This window comes from Pteronotus mesoamericanus, unplaced genomic scaffold, assembly GCF_021234165.1.
Source record: "Pteronotus mesoamericanus isolate MK-2021 breed Mesoamerican mustached bat unplaced genomic scaffold, CSHL_Meso_final contig_116, whole genome shotgun sequence".
In the NCBI taxonomy this organism is placed as follows: domain Eukaryota; kingdom Metazoa; phylum Chordata; class Mammalia; order Chiroptera; family Mormoopidae; genus Pteronotus; species Pteronotus mesoamericanus.
Window position 1 is genome coordinate 7239827 of NW_026555027.1, and position 24353 is coordinate 7264179.

The 24353-nt window shown below is 44.5% G+C and overlaps 1 protein-coding gene across 1 annotated transcript in view; it reads right to left on the minus strand.

The window, feature by feature from the left end:
- The window catches only part of DSCAM (DS cell adhesion molecule), a 524904-nt gene that overhangs the window by 418493 nt on the left and 82058 nt on the right, over positions 1-24353 (minus strand). Inside the window, exon 2 of the mRNA XM_054578507.1 lies at positions 3125-3442. Within this exon, the coding sequence (XP_054434482.1) occupies positions 3125-3442 (318 nt within the window). The remainder of the gene's footprint in view (positions 1-3124; positions 3443-24353) is intronic.

Genomic DNA, 24353 nt, shown 5'->3' on the forward strand with positions numbered 1-24353 from the left:
GGGCGGGAGGCGGGGGGAAATGGTGGCCGGAAAGCGGAGCCAACCGTACTTGAACAATAAAAAATAAATAAAGGAAGGAAGGAAGGAAGTAAAATTAAATGAGAAAAGACATTTCCCTGGGGCGACGTGACTGTCCACCTTGGAAGTCGGACAACACGCAGCCCGGGCTCTGCCTGCGGGGCGCCTGCGCAGTGGGGCGGCGGGCGTCGGGAACGCCAGCCCTTCGGCAGCCACAACGTAACCGCGTGGAAGGCGGCGCGGACTCCAGACGAGACGACGGCGTTTCCAGCTCCGAAACTCCCACAGCCTTGCAAAACCCATCCACGCAGGGACAGATCCGGAGGACAGCGGTTAAAATGGGAGTAAGCGTTCCGCGCCTTGGTCCAACCAAGTACGGAGCAGGGAAACTGGAGGCAGAAATAGCAGGTTAACACATCCAGGCATGGCTGTTTGAAGCTCCAGGCTTTTCTGTAAGTGGTACCTCGTAGTCCATAAATGGGTCTTTTATGACACATTAAAAAGACTCTGCAGCCTGCCAGGTTACAGGCGTTTCACTGAATCCCCCTGTTGTTAGGGACAGAGGTCCCCGCACAAATTTCATTTGCTGGATTTTAATTATTTGGGGTATCTGTTTTTCATACGTCTTGATTACTGCCAATCTTTTCCTTCCTTTCTTAAGTGCATTCCTGGGCAAGGCTTGGAACTCATGAGTATGTCAGGGAGGTCAACACACGTCTGGGGAAGTGGCTCGCTGGCAGAATGCGTCACGGGCTACTGAGTGATCGCTCACGTCCAAAGGCTCACGTGCAGACGTTTAGAAACATTTCATATTTCGCTCACGTTTGATGTCTTCCAGTCACACGTCCTCACCCGCTGCAGAAATGGTAACACACTCCCGGCTACCCGGTGCATAAGACCACAACCGCAGTCTCGTTCTCTTTGCCCTGCCATCACGCTAAGTCAGTCTACCAACATTTGAAAGGCTAGGTTGGTTTTGAGTTTTGGTTTGTTTGTTTTTTTTTTTAAATTAAAACACTTGGCTAACTGGAATCTAGCTGTGTGCTTTTTTTTTTCAGGGTTTTGTTAAATCTTTAGAATGACAGAATAGGTCCTGGATGTACAACTTCTGATGTCTATGAATCAGAGGCTGTGTTCCCAGGTTGGCTTGCAGTGATGATAATTTAAAAAAAAAATACATTATGGTGTTAAGAGGAACAAATGAATTCAAAGTTTATTCATTGGCAACATTGCAGCAACATGTGACATAGTCAAAAATGGTAACAGTGCCTTTTTTATCTCACAGAGAAGGCAAGAACATGAGGCTGAGTCTGCTTCACTCGCATACCCATCGATGCTGTGGTTTTATTCCAGCTCAGGCCTCAGTCTACTTTTGTCTGTCTCCTCCCCTCTCTCCATGGCCCACCTCTGGGACAGAGTGTCCAGAGGAAAGGGACAAGGAGGGAAACAGAAAACAAACACACTAGGTTTGAGACACTGGAAGTTTGAGTATTAATTAGTCAAAATGCAAATAAATTTGAGGTATAATTTGGACCTTACCAGCTTCCTGTCACTAGTTCCAAGTTTTAGTTCCAGCCATGTGAGTGGGCACTCCGCAATCCTGTCCGGAGATGCTCCCACATCTCAAAGCAGCCATCAGCCGTCTCAGATTGAACCAACGATAGGATTTTCATTGGTTCTCAGCTGATGGTGTTTTGTTTGGGCTTTTCTTTTCCCTCTCCTGAATTTTTTACAATATCCTCACAAATATCATAATACCTGGAACAGAGGCCAACTTTCTATTGCACATTTTTACAGAACTTTCTCCCTTATTCATGTCTGACTCTTGCATTAGGATGTGAGTTCCATGAGGGCAGATTCCATTTAATTTTCCCATAAACGAAGTCTGTCCAGAAAAAGTCCAGCCATTGTTAATATAAGGAAAACAGTTTGAGCAACATTGATGTAACCTGGCAGCCAAAGAGAGTGAACTGGCATGCACATGTATGAACAATGATGACTTCACTGTACTAGTCAGTGGGGAGAATAGATGTCATTGAGTGAACATGGGTACTGTCTGAGCATCGATGTGTACTGTGTGGCCGTCGCATTCAAGGTGACCGAGTGAGTAAAGCAATGAATCTGCATCAGATTTTGCATTAAGCTTAACATTCTTCTGCAGAAGCCATTCAGATGACTCAGAAAGCCGCAGCTGTGGGCAACTGGAGATTGGCAGCTTTATCAAGACAGCCTACCCACTCATACATCACGTCTCATGCAGAGATTTTTCTGGTGAAACATCAAATCACTCAGGTGACTCAGCCCCTCTACAGCTCAGATTTGGAGCCCTGCAACTTCTGGCTTTCCCCAAAACTAAAATCACCTTTGAAAGGGAAGCGATTTCAGGCTATCGATGAGATTCAGGAAATCACGATGGGGAAGCTGATGGCACTTGGGAAAATTGTGCAAGGTGCCAAGGTGCCTACTTTGAAAGGGACTGAGGTGCCATTTTCCTATGTACAATGTTTCTTGTATCTTCTTCAAAATATGTCTCTATTTTTTCATATTAGAAGGCTGGATACCTTCTGGACAGACCTCGTATTCCCTGAACCCAGCAGAGTGTCGGAACTTAATAGAAGCTCACAAAAATATTTGCTGAGTGAATATATTCAAAATGACCCAGGCTTTGTATCTCAAACTTCATGTTAGTTTCTCAGAAGGACTTCCCCCAATTTTCCAAGCGTCAGGTGATGTACAGAAGCAAAGTTGTAAGGGGTTTATGAATACACTGGACATTTTTTTTTTTGGCATGTTGTTGTTCAAATGGCAAAAATGTGAAGTGAAAATAGGAATCCCTCCGTCAGAAAAACGCGAAAGGTGATTATTTACAAGCATTTGCACGTTTGTTTCACTGAGAATGAGAACTTGTAATTTCATTATTTTTTTTCGCAGCAGTGTCATGTTCTCTGAAACCCAGTCGAGAGACGCTCTGTAAGGAGTCGTCGGCTGTGTCAGGAGGAACGAATGACAGCGTTCTACTGATTCCCAGCTGAGGACGATTTAACGTTCATCACTGTCCCCCACCCAGGCAGGGGCAAAGGAAGATCACCTGAGGACTTCTACTCACCAGCCTTGATGTGGACATCCTGACTTCTAATTTTCCCTGAAGGATTTTCAGCTGTGCAATAATAAGTATTATCATGGATTAAGGTACTAAAGCTTGAAGGAGGGAAGGGGAAAATTTGGAGAGTGCCGTTGGGGTGGACGTGGCGGATCCCGGGGACATCGTAGATCTCCTCGCCCGTCGCCAGGTACCATCTGAGAGACACAGGCGGGATGCCTGCGGCCGGGCAGGGCACCAGGGTCCCCGTGGTGCTCGCGAACACTACCTCTTGCAGAGATGCATTGACAAAGTAGAGGCTGGAGTGAAGGTCCTCACCGAAAACTGCAAGGAGACAACACAAGCATGGGTCAGGCAAGCGCTCCGTCTGACTTGACTTTCTAGCAGCCTGGCCAAGGAGGTCCTCGTAAGCAAACATCACAGGGGGTGACTAAAACTAAATAATTCAAAATTGCCCAGCTGACCACAGACAGAGAGGCTGGGACTGGAAAGCCATCTTCATTTTGTATTTTATACACAAGCTTCTGTGTTTTCCAGGATCTTAACTTTGAACAGATTACTCTCCAGTCCCACGCCCTTTGCCCTGCTCTGTACTGACCACTACCAGGATTTATATTTTGTGTTCATCTTTGATCGGTCTCCCTCTAGAACGTGCGCCCTCTGCGAACCACGTACTGAGTTGCTCACCCCAGGGAACAGAGCCTAACGCGTAGCACGGGGAGGCTAAATGAATGAATCACTAGGTCCAGTTGCTCGGATCAAATGGCGCTGGCAGGGAGGGACGCAGAGAGCTCATTTGAAATGGAATTAGCCACAATTTTCTAAATTAAACTTGAAGATCATATGTAAAGCATTTTAAAAAGCAAATCTGGCTTTCTGAAAATAGTGTCCAATCCACAACGCATTTTTTAATTGAAAATAGGTAGCACTAATAAAGAGGACTTGGACAAAAGCATCATTTAAGTCCATCAGACTATGACAGTTTCCGTCTCAGTTTTTGTATTTTCTAGTCCATCTGCCTACATGCCTTACATATATAATTATACTATAATGTGCCTACGTAAAATACATAATTGTTATAGACTGCTTCATTCTTATAACATTATTTCATATACGTAATTTCACTTTCCTATATGGACTTTACAAGTAAATATTAGGGGATGAACATTTCATAATGGAAAAAAATACAAGAAAAATCCAAAGCCAGCGTGGGGAAGGGTTGAGGGTGGGAGGGGAGGGGAGGGTGCGTGGGGCAGGGGAAAGTGGTAGCGGGAAAGTGGAGACAAATGTATTTGAGCACTAAAAAAATACTTTAAAAAAATAAAATAAATTTTAAAAATTGTAAGCAAAGGAAGAAATCTAAAAAAAAATACAAGAAATATATGTAAATAAAAAAAGACAAGGCTATTAACCAACTTTTTTAAAAAGCAATTTATATAATATGATTTTCTAAACTATTTTCCTAATCTTGGTTATTTAAATGGTTTCTGCTTTAATTACTAGAAATAAAATATCTGTTACGCTGTTCACACATATTTGGCTTTTTACTTCATTTATTGAGCACCTCCACTGCACTCAGTGACAAAGAGTTACGAAGTCTCATTTATGCGAACAAAGGAAAGTCAACATCAGGAACCCTCAAATTAAGCAAAATATATATAAATGCCACAAAAATCTACTTTGTAGACATTTGTGTTTACACGTGACTGTCTCCAAACAAATTCCCACCCAGCCCCATCTTCACAGGAGATGAAAGGAGCCCTGGATACTTGGAGTTCACATCACCGGGCAGAGATGAGGATAACATTTACTGAGCACCGACGCTGAACCCGGCAATGCTGTGAGACTGAGGGGCTTATTTCATTTACTCTTCGAACAAGAGTTCTGCCAGGTGATAGTAGACTCCTCTCGGAGGTAGATAATTTGGAGATTTAGAGGCGTTATCACTTGACCAAGGACCCAGGCCTAAGAGGTGACGAAATCATCTTTCTCATGAAGATTTCATTTGCTGATATAGTTACTTTTCTTCGACAAAGCCTAATCTCGGGGAAGCTGTGCTCACGAGCTTCGGTATTTTCTAGCTATCTTCCTGGCACACCCACCTACTTTCTCGTGGCCTCCGTCGCTGTGGGGACCCTGAGTGTGCCCCCTGCGGGCCAGTGCTGACACGCCCTGGGCTGGGAACGCAGAGTGAACGCCACTTGTCATGGGAGGGCAGAGAAAAATGCACTTTATAGAAGTGGATTTACTCCAAGAGAAAACAGGGGTGTTCATCGGGTAGTAACTGTTTGATAGTTTTCTTTTCCAACCAAAACCAAAATCTTTAGGAGTGCTCCATAAATCAGAATATAAAAATTACTGCTAACTAAGAAATTGGTTCAGATGGGAAGCATAGTTATGATTTTACTTTTGAGCTTTCTAGGAAACTGATATGACCCCAGACATATCATCCAGAGCAGCTGACTGCCCTCCTTCAGGGCTAATTAATTCCACCTCGGTTCTTTTTGGTTCCCCCTTCCCCACATTACTTATCTGTCAACTGGACATGGCTCATCTGAACTAAAAAAATTGACACATTTGAATTTATTCTTCTGCATCACAAAAGTGGCCTCGTTAAGAATAGCAAGTCTTTGAAAATGTGGGTATATATAAAAGATATATTTATATATTAAGTAGATAGTTTCCTATTGTAAACCACATTTCAGGAGCCAGCTTGTGAAATTATTTAAGTGACTGTGAGAAAAATGCAAAATAAATGTTTAATCCTAGTAGTTAAAAAGATAAGTGACCTCTGGGGAATTGCTGTAACTTCTCCTTACATTTTTTTTAAGGTATTTCACATTAGTCTTTCTATTTCACACCATCGGATTTAATAATGTAACATAAACTCATGCTCTAAAATACACATCATATGGCCACAGGCGAAAAAAAAAAAAAGAAGAAGAAGAAAGAAAACTCAACTATATTCCAACAGCTTTTGTTTCTTCCATCTAAGGGACCATCCATCTGCTTAAATAATAGTATTTCATTTTATGGAGCGCTGCACGCATTTTAAATACAGTAACATTTGCTCCCTCCAGAAAGTGCACAGGCAGTCTTAAAGTGAATTACGTATGTGTATGTGAAAGCTCCTTGAAAGTTACTGCAGTTTAATAACAGAAAGCTACAGAAAACATCTGGCACAGCCCTGTTGTCTGACTCGGGTCTAACATCCGGGGGTACGGACACCGAGGGCGCTGAAGGAGGGGCTGGGCCGAGTGTGACTTTCTTCGCAGATTTCTCCATATTTTATATCATTACAACAGATGGCATAACCACGGCTCTAGTGACAACAGGAAGAAGAATGGTATGCTAAAGAGGAAAACAAGACAACATCGCTTTCTCGGAAATCCAAACAGGGCGAAAAGAAGAGATGAGGCGGAAACGTGGCAGGAGGCAAGGCCCCAATCCTTCCTTCATGCAGCAGTCTTTGCTGAGCCCTTGCCTTGTCCCCAGCCTGGGGCAAGGTCCCAGAAACCCAGACTTGTGAGAGTCACAATACTGCTCCCAAGGAATTTCTGGTCTAGGGGTGCATGGCTGGCAAATGATCGATGATAATTCTTTGGCTGCATATTTGGACAGAATAATTCACAATGCACTCCAGGAGGGTAAGTGATAGAGAAACTGACCCACCCCGGGGAAGAGGAGAAAGCTTTCCAGGGGAAAGAGGGGACGTAGATGCTACACAGACAGCATGAAAATGTTAAGATGCTGAGTTGTCGTAGGAAGGAGCGAAGTGAGATGTGGGAAAACAGGAACGTCGGGGCAGAACTAACAGGGATGCACACTGCTGGAGAGGGAGCCGGAGGTTCTTTATATGCGCTCATTTATTCTCTGCATGGTTACTCAGCAACTACTAATAACCTGGTGCTGTGCCAAGGCCTGGGGCCATCCTAACAACCAAGGCTTTAAAAGGGATCTCCAGGAGCTTACATTTCAGATGCTTCTTGAAAAGTCTAGATCATAAGGGTGTCAAATCTCACGCTGAAAAGTAGGAGCTTAATTCTATAGGCAATGAATGGGGAGTCCCATCCATAGGGTATAGACCTAGAGAAATGAACATGTGCATCTACACAAAAACCTGAACACAAATGTTTAAAGCAGCATTATTTATTATTGCCCAGGGTGCACACTATTCAAGTGTCCATCAAATGAAGAATGGATAAACAAAATCTGGTATGTCCACACCATGAAATTTTACTCAGCAAAAGAGAAGTGAAATACTGATACATGCTACCGACATGAATGACCCTTGATACCCTTATGCTCATCCCCAAAAAGCCAGTTATAAAAAAAAAAAAACACATCCCATAGGATCACACCCATATAAAGTGTGCAGAAGAGGAAACTCTGGAGAAAGAAAGGAGATGCATGGCTTCCGCAGGGCTGGAGGTGAGGGTGAGCGGTGAGGCATAACTACGGGATGCAAAGGTTCCTTCTCGGGTGATTCAGAGGGACTAAAGTTGACCCTGGTGAAGGTTGTACATATCTGCAAATGTACTAAAAACCACTGGGTTGTACAAATGGGTTGTTTTATTGTATGTAAATTATATCTCAATAAAGCTGTTTAAAAACGTAAGGAGTCAATGAACAGTTTGACACTGAACAAGCAATTTCCCAGGTTGTAGTTTTACAAAGTGAATGCTGGGGGGAATGAGGAGTGACCACCACAGGCAGGAAGTCGGGCTGGGCTGCCGCGGCAGGGGCGGGGGTGGCCTAGGCCTCCCTGAGCGATGCTGGTGGGAAGGAAGGAGAAAGCCTGGCTGTGCAGACGTGTCTGATATGCCCCCACCCGAATCTTTGCTCTGGGGTGCAGAAGTCATGAGAGCGAGGACAAGGAAAAAGCCAGTATGATCCTAATTTAAGAGCTTGTATCCCTGGTTGCACAGTTACACCTGGAATAAAAACAGAGAACATACGAGGCAGAGTTGGTTGGGAAGAGAAAGTGACAATGTTTTACTAAGTTTAAGAGGGCACTGTTCTTGGGCCACCCACTAGCAGGTTAGGAACAGGGGTCCAAGACCCCAGAGAGAGACTGGGCAGTAAGGGAAGCTGGTGCCCATCAGTGGGTGAGACATACCAAGGAGGGGGTCAAGAACCAGGAGACACGCAGTCCAGAGATGAATCCTCGGGGAGATAATTTATTAATGTATTCATATATAAAAATTGAATGAAAGATGTGACCAAGGATTGCACCCCCAAAACATAATGAAATCCTGCAAGTCAATAAAAAAAGATAGTCTAATAAAAATGGGCAAAAGTCTTGGACAGCCACTTCACTAAGGCCCATATATAAGTTATCAATAAGCACATGAAAAAAATATTCAGAGTCACAGTCATCAGAGAAATGCAGATAAAAGGCATGAGGAGTTACCCCTACATACCCATTTCAGTGACTACAATGGCAAAGACAGAACATACTGTCTCAAGAATATAAAGGAACAGGAATCTCATAAATTGCAGGTAGGAATGTAAATTGATAAAAATCATTGTGGAGAACAGTTCATCAGTGACTACAAAATCTGAATGTATTGCTGAAAGCCTGTGATAAAAAGAAAATTCTTAAAAGCAGCCAGATTTTATTAAACATACATTTATACACAGAGAAACAATGAATGATGGCAGACTTATCCAAAACAACACATGCCAGAAGACAGTGGGAAAACAATTTAAGTATTATTTAAAAAGAAAAAAGACATCTACCAATCTAAAATTCTATACCCAGCAAAAGACAATATCTTTCATAAATGAAGGCAAAACAATAATGACCCTTCAAACATTCAAAAGCTAAGAGAATTCATTGACAGTAGACCAGAAATACAAGAAATGTTCAAGAAACTCTTTCAGGTAGAAGGAAAATTGTTTCAGGTAGGCATCTGTGACTTCACAAAAGAAACAAAGAGTGCCCCCAAAATGGTAAGTATGAGGGTAGATATTTAAAGAAAGCACATTTCCTCATTCTAAAAACTCATCAATTTACTGTTTAAAGCAAAAATGAGAATAATGTATTGTGGGGTTTAAAACACACAGAGAGAGAAAATGAATGACACTATAAGCACAGAGGCAGTAGAGGTGACAGAAATGACAATCTACTTTCGTAAGCTTCTTCTGCTACACATTAACTGTTATGCAATAATATTATTTGAAAGCAGGCCATGTTAGTTTAAAGATGTATACTGAAAACCTTAAAGCAGACATTTTAAAACAAAAACAAAAACAATGACGTAGGAAGCTGAAAGGACAGGGGGTCTAGTCTGGGAGGTAGAAGACAGGAGTAAATTCCTCAACAGCTGATGTTTAGGCTGAGACTCACAGAATGAGTAGTACTGGGCAAAGGATGGTGACGTATCCCAGCAGAGGGTCCAGCACAACAAAACCAACTTAGATATTAGCCAATTAATGTAGATAATGTGATCATTAAAAAATACTCCAATAATCCAATAGGAGACGAGACAAAAAAACAAAAAACAAAAACAAAATATGGAAACTAGATGGACTAAACAGGAAACAATGATCAAGATGTTATATTGAAATCTAACTAAATTGACATTAGGCCATTAAATATAAATGGCCTAAACACTCCAATTAAAAGGAGAAATTATCAGAATAGATGAAAAGTCAAGACCTAACTATATGTTCTCCAGAAGAAACCCACTAGAAATATATTTTTTAAATCAAGTAGGTTAACAGGAAAAGCATAGAATACTACACCATGCTAACATAACTTAAAAGAAAGCTTGAGTGGTTATATAAATATCAAGTAGGTTTCAGGATAAGGAAAAAGTACTGTGATCGTTATTTTCTAATAATAAAATGCTCAATTCTTCAAGATGACAATCCTAAGTGTTTATGTACCAGCTAAGAGAACTTCAAACTACAGAGAACTGAGAAGCAGGTTTCTTTCTTTTTTCGTGATACCTGCCATTGGGATGATAGATCAACGTGTTTTTGTTGACTATTAATCTGCCTTCTTACATTTTGATGCCAATAAATTGCACGTACAAAAAATCCGATCTTCTCTCTCATGCCTATGGCTGGTTTCCAAGGGTCCGTCCACACTGGCCTCTTCAGCGCCTTGGGTCCCTAGACCCCTTCCCACCTGAGGGCCTGCAAACATACTGGACCCTCTGCTGGGATACGTCACCATCCTTTGCCCAGTACTACTCATTCTTTGAGTCTCAGCTTAAACGTCAGTTGCTGAGGAATTTCTTCCTGGTCTTCTGCCTCCCAGACTAGACCCCACATCTCCTCAGCTTCCTACGCCATTCTTTCCCAGCTCTTACCTTAGTTGTTTCGTGTGTGTCTCCATACACACTATATTGTGATCTGCAAGAGGGGCCCTACGTGTAAATGATGTAACTTTATTCCTGGTACCTAATGCACTGAGTAGTACCTAAAAGCAGCCCTCAAAAGGGAATCAATAAATATTTAAGAATAGTGTCCATCAGTAGATGCGTGGACAAAACAATTGTGGGGCATTTATACAATGGAATACTACTGGGCCATAAAAAAGAAGGAAATTTTCCCCTTTGCAACAGCATGGATGGGCCTGGAGAATATTATGCTACATGAAATAGGCCAGCCAGAGAAGGACAAGTACCGTATGATTTCACTCGTATGTGGAATCTAATGAACAAAATGAACTAACAAGCAAAATAGAGACAGGCTCGTAGAGAGCAGGTTGGCAGCCGGGGAGGGGAGTCGGGGTGAGGGGTGGAGAGACTGCGAAAAAAGGAAAAAGGGCTCGTGGACATGGACAACAGTGTGGTGCGGGGGGGGGGGGAGGGGTTCAGGGGGCTAAGTGGTCATGGAAAATGAAACGATAAAACGAAAATAAATAAATAATGTATATTATGGTTATATATACGTAATTCCTTTAAAGCAACTATTTTTAAACTTTACTTCATATGCATCATCTATTATAATCTAAATTCCATTATATAGATGTCAAAGAACAAGAGTGGCTGAGAGAGAGAATTTCTCAGATATTATAAGAAGAACACATTTATGAAACTTTAGCTACTATGTGTAAGAATGTTCTTTTTATCCAATATTTGTACTGATTTTGCAACAAGGAATAAGAGCTCAATTTTGCTATGTGTTTTACAAATCTCTGGAGCAAAAAAATAAGAAAAATGTTAATGTTTTACCCAGAAAACGTCTAAGTATTGTTTGCAATATCCTTCCAGAGAATTATTTCCACATGTGTATAGGGAGTTCATTCAGAGATACAGCCTCTGTCCCTTGGATGGATGACGGTTGCTCTCGCTAGCATTGCTGGAGGTTAGGTGTACATTTTCAGAGAAGAATAATGAGTAATATATAAGTAGTTTGCTATGTTCTGGCATTTATATTTAAGCGCAAAGGTTTCAAAAGGCATGAAAGTGGCTGGTGATTTGGAAAGAGCAGAAGATACTCCGGGAATTACAATTATAAGCTGCAAAGCACATGAATAAACCAAAATAATGTAAACGACTCCTTAGGATTTGGGAGCATAAAATTTGGGAACGGATATAGAAGAAGTTAATGAAGAAAGAGGGATGAGTGCAAATTCACATAAGGAAGTATAAATGAAGCAAATCATCAACAAATAGAGTGGGGAAAAAAGCTAACATTATGATACTGTTGACAAAACTGTTTTATACCGACTAAAAAGGCTTGGTGAGAGGGAGAAAATTACAAAAAAAGACTAGCAAAGGGATGGGCAAAATTAACTGAAGCCAACTCAATCACCTACCCTATGATCAAAGAAGAAAAATGAATTAAGACTAGGGGCTTCAATGGTACCTCGACAGGAAAAAAATGTAAAATCTGAGTCCAGTAATGAAGCCTTAAGCTCCAGTGTTGAGTAAAAGAACAGGAGTCAGTGATAAAAATGACACACATTCTTCTTAATCTCATTGTTCAGCACCAATTTCTTTGGCTAGAACCCCACCCTGACCAGGGGCACTTAACTTTTCCATTTTCCTCTGGCCTGAGGACTGACATAGTCTGAGTTTTAAAGTGATTTATTTTTCAGGTAGTGCCTAGAATTTACTTGGCGTGTTAGTAGCAAAACGAATGGCCGTTCTCCATCATTGCAGTACGCCGCAAGCCCTAAGGGACCACCTCCTGAATGAGCAAGCCTCCTAGAGGGCTGCCAGCAGCCTGAGCTGGTCCCCACAGTGTGCCGCCCTCAGGGAGGGACCCACACCCTGCCCTCTGAGGCTGCCTGCATTCTCTCCAGTTCCTTGACCTTCGTTGTCTGTCTGCTGCCACCGGCATCTCACAGCTGCTGACCTCTGACCTCTCTCCTCTTTGTCCTGAGGACTATGTGTCATTTTATTTACTATCACCTGAATGGGGCTTCAGGGGAAGATGGGTGAATGGTGACAAAGCAGAGAGGCACAGTTGCCTTGTCCTACGAGCAACGCATAATGTCTCCAAAGCAGTCACAAGAAAACACTGTGTCTGGGTCCCAGGTATGACAACACCCCTCCATCTTAACCACAGGACCCGCCTGACTTCATCGCCAGCCATACCCTCCTACCAGCTGATCCAGGGTGGAATGTTTTTTGCCTTTGCTTCATCAAGATAGCACCCATTTATGTGACTTTATTCATCGCTAAAACATTTGTACCTTGGATGTACCAAAGGGGACAGTATCCTCCTTGTACACCATCGGCTTACACAGCACTGAGTACCTAGATAATGCAATAATACCATTCTTAATGCTTAAATACCATTCAAGCCAGGCCTCTGTCGGAGGAGGAAGGGCGTGTCTTTGGGACAAAAGGTGTCACCTTCCTTGGGGTTCTCCAGAGCTGACACCTGCTGTCGTGCGACAGGAGGCAGCCAGGGGCCTGCTGTTTTGCTGCTCTGGGCAGGTATGTGCCCAATTACAGACAAACGCATGCGGCTGACCTGGAATCCCACACCCAGAGCGTCAGGGCAGTAAGCAAAGACATTTTCAGATAGATAAAGACCAAAAGGTTAATTGTCATGGACCTCCTTCAAAGAGCTACTGGAAGGTGAATAAAAAGGCAGCAAACCAAGAAAGAGGAATATGTCGCACACAGGAAACAGCGCCTCAACCACAGGTGAGAACCTCAAGCAATTTCCAGAGCGACGCAAAAATTCCAGGGTAACCACTGGGCAGCAGACACTAGTCGGGGTGAAAGGGCCCACAAAGAGGGTGCTCGGACAGAGGCTCGAATGATAAATGAATAAAGAAATATCTGAAGACCCTGACGTATCTGCAAGTATTAAAAGGAGCGCTCCGCCCTGCTGTAGAATCTGGGGGATGAGTTAGTTACATGTGCAGTGAAAACCAAGTAAACAAAGCAGTACCTGACTATTAATTAATCCTAGGGAAAACACAAGGCTATCATAGAAAGGAAACGTGTTTATAATGCTCTAGGTAGCTCAGCCGCAACAAATGTTTACAGAGTTATCATAATGTAAACCCTAAATATCGATTTAACCCCCATGGTAATATCATTATATGGAAAAAACGGAAGATAAGGAGGAAGGGCATTCACAATCCATAAAATTAAGTTCAATAGATGTATAAGCCTAAAATATAAATAATTTCAATGCAAACAGAGGATTTGAAAATACAGGAGTGGGCAAAAGTAAGTGTACAGTTGTTCATACGGAAAAATGATATGCAGGTTATCATGGTTATCATAGCTTTATTAACTCAAAAAAAAAGTCTTAAAGTGACTGGATACCTAGTTTTGCCCACCCCAGTACAGACCTGAATCCTGGGGAAAGAGCTTGGAAAGGAAAAAATGCATCCTGGACCGCCTGCCCTTCTACCTCCACCAGCCAGCACGGAGCCCGCTGACCCCTCCACAGGCTCATTTGGGAGCCTCAAACACTTAAGACTTTAGAAACAAATTCTGTTGACTGGAAGCCGGTCGGTTATCCGCCCAGCTTCCTGGCCTGCGCAGTTACACCCACAGTGGGGGATCCAGCAGCCTTAACATACCAGATTCAGATCATTCCTTGTCTTCCTCCTCTTCCAAGCAATGCTCTTCCCCATTTGTTAGTATTTCAGAGAGTGCTAAATTAGAGCCACAGAAGGCACATACACAAATATTCTATTCTTAAAATGTTTGTTTTTAAATGAAAGCGCTAACAGCCACCTATCTTTACAGTGGCTTAGGCCCGCTGTGACGCCCCTTTTTCTCATTCCTTAGATTCACTACATCAGGAAGTCCTTCCGCTGCACATTCGGAACAGACTGAGAATCGGATACTTGCCATCTCTTCCACCACCTCCCTGGTCCAAGCCTCCACCATCCCTCTCCTGGATGGTGTCCCCTTGCTCCCTCTGCCATGAACTCTGGCCCTCCCCCCCGCCCCCCGCCCCACACACACTCTGATCCATCAGCCTGAGGGACCCAGCTAAACATGTCCAGTTAGCTTTCTCCTCTGCTCAGAACCTTCCAGGGCCCCCATTCGCTCCCATGAAAGCCAACCTCTCTCCGTGGTCCACGCTCACTGGTCCTTCTCCAAGGTCATCTCCTCCCGCGTGTGTTCCACGGCAGCCTTCTTGCTGCCCTTAGACTGTCCCTGCAGGCTTCAGCCTCTGGGTCTTTGTATGTGCTCCTCCCTCTGGCTGGGGTGCTCCGCCGCCCGGCTCACCCCCTCAGCTCTCCAAGCCTTCGCCCAGGCGCCTCTTTCCCCCGAGGCTTGCTCTGAGCACAGCGCCCACACCACAGCGAGGACTCCCAGCTGCCCCCGTCCCTGGTTCCGTCCATAGCGCTCACCGCCTTTTAGTGTGCGGCGGAATTTCCTTGTGAATTATCTTTTTTGATTGTCTCTCTCTCCCGTTCAAATATTTCTTCCTAAAGGGTAGATATTTGGTTGGTGTTATTCTCTGCTATATCTCCATAAATACTCCTTGAAAACATGAGTGTTGGGCTCAGTTCAATTACATGCAAATACATCTCAGAGAAATACAACACTTGACAATGTGCCTTTGGCTGTAAGAGACTCATTAATTCCACCTGTATGTTTACAGAGCCTCTGATCCATTCCAAAGCATCTTCTCCCACCACCGTCTTATTAAATCAAGGGCATGTTTTGCCCTTACACCCTGTACTAGGTGACAAGGCGGATGCCTAGAGGAGGGAAGGGGGTCAGTAATCCAAGGCCTCTGAGCAGTGCAAGGACGAGAGGGTGTCCCCTTCACTCAGGAAGGTACATCTCCACGTGACATCATTGTAATCTCTAATTACGTGGCTTGTTAGCCTCATTTCTACCAAGACAGTCTCAACAGTGCATTACTAAACTTTAAATTGAGTTTCAGTCTGTTATCATGGCCTTTGTTTTGGTTGTAATTGAATAGCTAACATTTATTGAATGTGTATTATGTGCCAGGACTATGCAAAGTACTTTAATGCAAAATTTCATTAACCCTCAAAACAAATGTTACAGGCAGTTATCATTGCTATTTTCATATCAGAGATGAGAAACCACATGAACCCCAAACTCTGTAGGAAGGAACACGCCTGGGATTTGATCCCAGGAGCCATTTCTGCAGGGACTCAGGCATGTTCCCAGGTCCCCAGTTCCCTGGTTCCCAGCCTAGGGCTCAGACCTTCTGAGAATAGAGAAAAATAAAGGCTAATCCTGGGCTCTCTCCTCAGAAGGGAGTCAAAGGCACCTACAATTCTGTGTTTGGTTCCTTAAAGGTCAAAATCCCCAAGTTAAAACACCTTTGATCTGAACATTGCTGTAGAACAATGATTCAGGATTCTCGTCACAAGCTGTGCTGGGCTGGGCGCTGCATTTCCCAAGGCTCCTTGCAAACAGAGCCTTATACACCGAGTCCTCACCGTCTCCCATCTCTGTCATCGCTTCCTTTTAGCTAGACTGAGGCTCAGCAACGATATCCTTAAGCTAGAACTGCCCCCAAAAACCCAAAATGCTGCCACTGAAAGGATCATAACACTTACTTTCTTTTTGTTTTCTTTCTTTCTTTTTTTTTGTTCTAGAAAAATCCTAATTATCTACCTGGGCGTACTTCTTCCCCAAATTAAAACTGTGATTAAGGATTGAAACAACCAAACCAGAAAATGCAATTTTCAGAGTGGTTTCCTCTGAAGATGTCCCCTAGGCCCGATCCACGGTGAAAAATATAGCACGTTCCACACGCATTGTGGCGTTAGTGCTAATTTACAGCTGTGCGGGCTTTTCCCTGGAGGGGCTAAACCTCAGCTGGAATTCATTAATTTTGACAGTTTGCCTATCACACTAGAATGGATTCGCTGAGTCATAGGAACTGGGAAGAGAAGAATCACCGCCTCCTTGTTATTAAGTATTCATAACAGAATGGGGTTTGACTATTTTCAAGGCAACTAGACACGCTATTAATAACGCCAGAACCTATGCACTGTGGCGTGGGCTTCACCAAGCAGAAATCTCACAGATGCTCGAACCCCTTCCCCGATACACATCCACCGGCTGTGCAATGGGCCGAAGCGGCCCTGGGGCACAGGAGAAGGGAGTAAAATAGACTCTATTGTCCCACATTGGATATTGGACATGATTTGGATTTGACACCTCATTTGGGCAAATGTCCTGGAGGCATATCTCTTCCAGAGGTTGGAGCTGGAGTGAGTGGCTGGCTGTCGCCAAATTAATTCTCCAGGACATTCTTAAATTTGAAGGAGTAAGACTTTTAAAATAGTTCCTTCACGATGACTTCTGAAAATCGAATTGAGTTGTAGTGCCTGAAAGTTACTACTGGAAAATTTTAAATTAAACTAACCTGGTATCGCTCATTTCCAAGAGGGAGCATGAAGACAGGGCCCATCACAGCCCTTCCTGGTGTTTGACGGCAATCAGATATTATCAGTAAAGACAAAACCGTTCTAACCTTAGATGGTTATATAGAGGAAATAATGCCCAGTCTATCAGAGCCCAGCATGCTTTCGTTCCGGCTTGACTTTCTCCACGTGAAAATAACCCGGGGTGGAATGCCAACAAGAAAGTTACCAAAGCAACGCCACGTGCAGGCGAGGAGAGGGGAGGCTAGCACGGGACTCAACTCCTCCAGCTTCTAAATCAGTTGTATCCTCATTGGCATATTTTGGGACGGCTGCCGTATCATATCCACAACCGGGGTGCATGCGACTTGCTCACGATTCCCGAAGCTCACCGTGGATCCCATTAAGAAATATTACAAAGCAATCCTATTACTATTAGAAAAAAATTAGCCAATAGAAAGTAAACCTTAGAACCCATGGTTTAGGAGCCATCACAAGAGCTGCTTGCATGTTCGCCTATTTGGATCAACTCTACAATCTTGAAAACAAAGTAACTGAAATATTGTTGACCCATTTCTTTAAGACATAAGAGGCCAGTCAGCTACAAGAATATTGCAGGCACCGAATTTCAATTTCAGTAAGAAAGTGGGTGGACACGACAATGTGAGCTATAAGTAGAAATGTCTGAAGAAGTATTTAGGAATGAATCCAAGTCAACCTTACAGAAAAGCTGAGTTCTCTCAGCATTAGATTGGTCCTAACATTGCCTTATTTAACTTTGGTAGTAGTTACTGAAACAAAAATAATACAGTGACAACCATGATAATGAGAATAATATTAACAAAAAGTAACATTCATTCAATACTATCCCAGGCACTGCTCATTGCCTCCTCCAGTCCCCTATCGGCCCCACGAGGCAGGTGCCACTGTGGTCCCCACGCACAGAGAGGAAGTTAAGTCAGGATAATGACAAGGTACACACTCTTGGAGGGGTGGGGGAGGGGGAAGCGTGTCAGTCTGCTCAGGCTTCCATAACGAGATACCACAGGCGCGGGGGGCTGAAACAACAGAAATTGATTTTCTTACAGTTCTGGAGGCCTGAAGTTCAAGACGAAGGCGTCACAGGCTTGTTGCCTCCTGAGGCCTCCCTCTTCGGCTTGCAGATGGCTGCCTTCTCTTGATAGCCTCGGTTGGTCTTCATCGCCTCTTTAAAGGCTATTTCTCCGATAGAGTCAAGTTCTGAGAAGCTAGAAGTCAGGGCCTCAATGTAGGAATTGTAGGGGGCACAACTGAGCCCTTACCGGAGGGAAATAAAGATGGTGGAGGCCTGAAAGGAGAACTGGAGCAACTGGATGAGATGTTCTCGTGGCCCCAGCCGCTTCCAGAAGGAGGTGAGGGGGAGGCGGACTTGGCCTCCATGAAGACAGAGCGTCCAACTGCGGAAACCGCCCAGCATGGGAACATTTATTGCAATGTTTCCGCTGTCATTCGCTGGTGCTGCCGTGGGCCTTGAAGGTTGATTGGACAATGTCCAGGTTCTCACAACTTTCCATTAAGAAGCATGAAATAACTGTAGGGAGGCATAGTTCTCTGCCTTGGAAGAGATATATTGATTCCGTAATGTGATCCTCTTGGAAAATCCTTCGGTGAGTGATGTGGAAAGGGTCCTGTGATTAATTACATATTGGCTCTCATCCTTAAAATAACTTATGGACTTACTGAAACAATTTCAAGTGAACATGCTTGGCAAAATAGGTTACTTTCGTCCCTAACCTAGTCCTAATTAGCTACATGTATCATCTACCTGGAAGATTATAGCTTGAATCCAAGATCGAAGCGTAAGAATGATGAATTAAAATCACTTTTTGAGAGGAATCAAAATGTGAAGAAGGCAGTAGATGTGACTATTATCACTATTTAATGATGCTCTGTGCTAGGACTGGGCGTGGGGCCAGCACCACCAAATGACGATCACTTGCTATTGTTCTGCTACTTTTAAAGTCTGCTTTCTGTGCTGGGGAAGATCTATGCATTTGGCAGCTCAGGTGACTGTATACAATGATTTGGGAAAATTACATTGACAGCTAACGTTTCATATGGAAAAAATGTTCACATCCATTTTCCTTTTAGTATCTGAGAAATGCATTCTCTACGATCCATCCTAGGCTTCGCCCACAAGGCCACACTACGCCAAGGGCTGGGATGGGCACTGGGCGGGGGAGGGTACGGGGATGCATGTGGGCACCTGAGGAACTCAAAGCCAGGCAGCCGCTGCCCTTGCTGTCATCCACGGGTGAGAGTAATGACAAGGGAGGATGGAGGAAGCGGGAAGGAGGCGGAGTAAACGGAGCTGGGACAGGGCCACAGAGGGCGGTGGCCGCTGCCTGCTGGGCTCATGAGGGCACTGGGGAAAGGGCTGCCCGCGGGCTACTGGGCAGTTTCAGTTCCCCACTCCAGGCCTTTCCTTCCGTGTAGAGGTTCCTTCTACAGGACTAGTGGTTCTTTACTGGGGGACCATTTGGCAATGCCTGGAGATGCTGTTGATTGTCACGACGTGGGGTTGGGTGGTGCCGCAGGATCTAATGAGCAGAGGCCAGGGACGCGGCTAAACATCCTACAATGCACAGGACAGGGTCCACAGTAAAGACCGTCATCGCGCCCTCGCTGGCGTAGCTCAGTGGACTGAGCACCGGCCTGCGAACCAAAAGGTCATTGGTTCAATTCCCAGTCAGGGCACAAGCCTGGGTTGCGCCCCAGCAGGGGGCATGCAAGATGCAACCACACATTGATGTTTCTCTCCCTCTCTTCTCCCTCCCTTCCCCTCTCTCTAAAAATAAGTAAATAAAATCTAAAAAAAAATAGAACCCCAAAGGCCAGCGGTGCCATGGCTGAGAAACCCTGCTTGGAGTGTAATACCCACAGACTCTCTGTCCTTCCCTCCATCACCTCAGGCAGGAGGCAAGGTGGGGAGAAGGAAGGGCCGCACCCCTCGCCTTCCCTCTCCTGCGGGCCCCTGTCTGCAGGGACCGTGGCCCCCCGTCTGCTCTGGGGCTCAAACTGAGGCCGTCCTGAAAGGAATGTATTTCCATCTCCATCTCGCTCGCTCTCACGCCAGGTGTGGGAAAGAACCCGTATGTCTCATCGGCTTCCCTCAAATCCCAACATCAGTTACTCTGACATTTAAAGCACAAGACAGACCTTTAACTACACTCTCCAAATGTCAGCACTTAATAAACGAGGAGGAGATCAGGCTGGGCGAGGGCTGAATTAGATGTGCGTGGCTCGGGGTCATCTGGAGAGGCATGTGTCCCCTAAGGAACTCGGAACGTGGCTGGAGATGAAACCGAAGGCCCCAGGTCCAAGGGAACCCTAACAGAGGCTCTCGGCTTGAACAGCTTCTAAAGAGACCAGACTGTAGGGCTACCCCAGAAGGGCCTTAAATGTGGTTCCTTTCCTTTGTGTTGGATTTATTGGGGTGCCACAGGTTCACCAAAGTATACACATTTCTGGCACACGATTCCACAGCACATCACCTGCATACTGTATTGCACTTTCCATGATGGGGGGAGGGTGGATGGAATATATGCTTTTGATTTAAAAAATGTGTCACTGTGTGGTGATAGAGGTTAACTAGACTTGCTGTGGGGATCACGCCACAAGGTATACAGCTACTGAAGCTAGGTTATGTTGTACACCTGAAACTAATATCCATCATCATCAATTATATCTTTATTTAAAAATTAAATTCTATTAAAATCAACAATAATATTTTGTAAATGATCAGGAAGCACCTTGGAAAAGGCTTCTTTGAGAGTCAATGCCCAGAGCCTAGAGTCAAGCCAGGAAGACAGAAGGTCTGTCCTCTAAGGACTGACCACAGGGAGTCACTGCCCTTTATTCTCCTTCTTGTAGCGGGAGCCCCTCTGCCCCCTTGAAGGTGAATAGATTTGCTGTGAAGTCTGTAGCCTTGTCTCTCTGAGTTCAGTTAAGCCTCCCAACTCAGCATGGCAGTCAAAGCTTGAATGAGGGCAGTCAGAGCTTGAACTGGACTTTCTGGGGCCTGCCTTTCAGTTGACATCTTATTTCTTCACGAATGCCATATGGGCGCTTCCCAAATGATGGAGGTGGTTTTTCTGCTTGTTTAATATATGCAATCTCTACCCCACTCTGGCTCGTCAACTTGATCCTCTAGGGTTTCCAAAGGGTGAGGTGTCGCCCCATGTACTCACATAGAAGAAAACAAGCATTGCGCTTTTGAAGGGGAGAAGAGTAGACAAAGTAAAAACCTGGGGCTTTGACTTATCGTCTTCATTTGCATCTGTGACACAAGTAGTAGTGTCTGTTGGCCTGAACTACATGTTGGTCGAAAGGAAAAGAAACCAACAGAGACAAGAGGGAAGGAGGGAGGGGTGGGCAGGGGAAAAGGAAGGGAAGGGGCAAGTCAAGGAACGTATAGCAAGGACTCATGGACAAAGCCAAAGTGGGGAAGGATTGAGGGGGGAGGGGGGCAGGTGAAAGTAGTGGGGAGAAGGCAAAGACAAATGTTTTTGGAAAAATAAATTAATTAAAAACAAAAAACAAAAAACAAACAAAAAAAACCCTGCTAAGGCCTCCAGAGGTAAACTGGCAAAAGAACCATGCTCTCTCTTTTTCCCTTGTCCATACGCCGGTTAGTGCCTGTATCATCCTGTTATATTGACCCCTGTGCTTTTTCTCACCCATTAGAAGGAAAGTTCCAGAGAGGCAAGAATCAAATCCCATTCATTGCTTTCTAAATACTTAGTGGAGTACTGGCACAAATTCAGACATTGGTCATTGAACTGAATTCAATTGGGAGGTTATATGAGCAGACAAGTCACAAAAAAGGACAGATAACTAGTTAAGGAACAAGTAGAATGTATAGCAGTTAAAGAAATGCACCAAAAGCCACAGTGTTTAAAATGCACTTGCATTCATTTGAAATGAAAGGTGCGCACGGTTTAGAAAGCAACTTGGTAACAGGTGTCAGGATCCAGGGAAAAAATGATGGAGACTCCTGCTTCCTGACACCCTGCCCTGGGGCATCTTAAATAAACGGCGCCTCCACAAAGCCTGTTGGGATCCGAAAGATCTTTCATCCATCATTTCCTCTTTGGGGAACCTATTTTATAGTATTAAAATTTACCATTGCTGGGGTACCTAACCACAACTGTGCTAAGAAACTTTAAATGTCATTCTATCCTTTAATCCTCAAAAGACAACAACAACCTGTTAAGAATGAGAAACAGGAGCTCCTATATTTAGCTAAAGTGTGAATGACCACAAAGGCCACATGGCTCAGGAGCGGCAGGGCCTCGAGTCAAACCAGACCCGTGGGTCCCCGCCCAGGCTCTCCTTCTCCAGTGCATCCCGGGGTTACACGCTTATGTAGCACAGATGATTTCTGCACCGATTATCCTTCCCATCCTTCTTAAAACCCTACGAAGTTGGAAATCATCTAAATAAACCGTAAGAAGAAAAATGATTAACTGTGGAGCATTAGTTTGGTGGAATATTACGGATTGAAATTATATTTATAAAGACTATGAGGCACTACAGAACTATTTAAGATACAACGCAAGCAGAAAGCAAAATTGGGAGTACACTGTGATTGCAATTAGAAGAACAAGTTTACACGGCAAAAAAAAAAAAAGACTGTAATGGATGCTCTAGAATTATGGGAGTTAGGACGACAGAAGATATTTTCCCTTCGTCTAACTTCTTGATTTTACTAATGGATGACTTTTACTAATGGATTTCTGGAGTTTGACTGTTAGTTAGAAAGGCAGGTTTTGATTTCACTGTAATCCCTAAATGATGCATTTCATAAAGATCACACATTTGCTAAAGAGAGAGAGACACAGCTTTATAAGGAAATAAATCAACACTTTACCCAGCTACGGGAGACGTTTGCACTTAAAAGCTCAGCAAGCTCTCTGGGCAGTGAGTCACGTGTCATGGACCAACGACTAATGACCGGGGCTGATGGCCCTGAGTCACAAGCAAGGAGAGGGCAACTGGGGGTCAGTCTTGCCTGCCTCAGTTTCCTCCTCCTGTGAACTTAAATCAGGAGGGGTCGCCCAGGGCAGCTCCTTCCTGTGTGTCTGCTTCACCTGACGTTTGCGGCACTGACCGACTTTCTGCCGACATTTCCTTGGACCGTTGTGTTTGCTGGCCTGCTCTGTTGGAGCTCTGTTTAGCGGGAGAGCAATGGGAGCTCGGGCAATTTAATTTACCCAAGGCTCAATTTATCTATCACTAAAATGGAACTAAAAACCAGCCAAAGTTTATGCAAATAGGCATGTATATTTAGTGTTATTTCTGGCTAAGACATGTTCAGCGAAGGGTAGCTAGTATTGTTAGTACTAAAATAGTAGCAATAATAAAGATCTTAGGCAAATTTCATTTGCTTTGCACACTTCAGCTGAGGGAGGATTCTGTCCCCTCCTCTCATTGTCTGTCCTTATCTCAGGCAGATCTGGACAGGGGCTGACAGGACACAGAGAAGCCAGGTCTGAGGGAACGGAGCAGGGAACGGGCCTCTGCCCAGAGACCTGCGTGGGGGCTGAGTAGTGACCGAGACGCTGGTATAGGCAGGGGTGTCTTCACCAACAACTTCTCCCTTCCTTTTATTACTTTAATACCAGTGCACTGGTTTGCAGTGTCTGCTATAAGAAATACCAGAGGCTGGCGGCTTAAACAACAGACATTTATTTTGCTGCAATTCTGGAGGCTAAGAGGGTGATTAGGTTTGGTGTCCTCCAAGGTCGCTGTCCTTGGCTTGTGGATGGCCACTCTCTCTGTGTCCCCACGTGGTCATCTTCCCTCTGTGTGTCCATGTGTCCTATTCTCTTCGTCTTAGGAGGACACTACTCATATTAGATAAGGGCCCAGCCTAATGACGTCATTTTACCTAAGTCACCTCTTTAAAGACCCCATCTCCAAATCCAGCCACGTGCCAAAGCGCTAGGAGGTAGGGCTTCCATATACAAACATTTTTTTTTTCTGGGGGGGGAGGTTCATAATTCAGCCCATAACACTGAGGATAAAAGACAGCTTTTATTTCCTACGGTCACTGCAGTCACTGTGTCGCCGAAAACGCAGGTGACGGTTTTCTCCAGCAAAGAAAATCTTCCAGATCTGGCAGGCAGTCTAGTGTCAGTTGCTCATTTCTGTTCAGTCTGCAGTTTTCAGACAGGTTTTTCGCAGCTGGTCCGCCACCCCAGGTGGGGACTTTCGTGGGGAAAGACCAGCTCCCGAAGAAGCAGGTGAGGCATCTTCTCGCCCCATTGAAACCAAGAGCCGCAGCAAACCTTTGCTGGGCAAGCTCTTCACTTTGCTAGCCTCTCCCTGCGAAGTGTGTGCGGCCACAGGAAACACCCCCAGCCCTGGGGCGCCCTTCAGAGCCACTGCCTGACA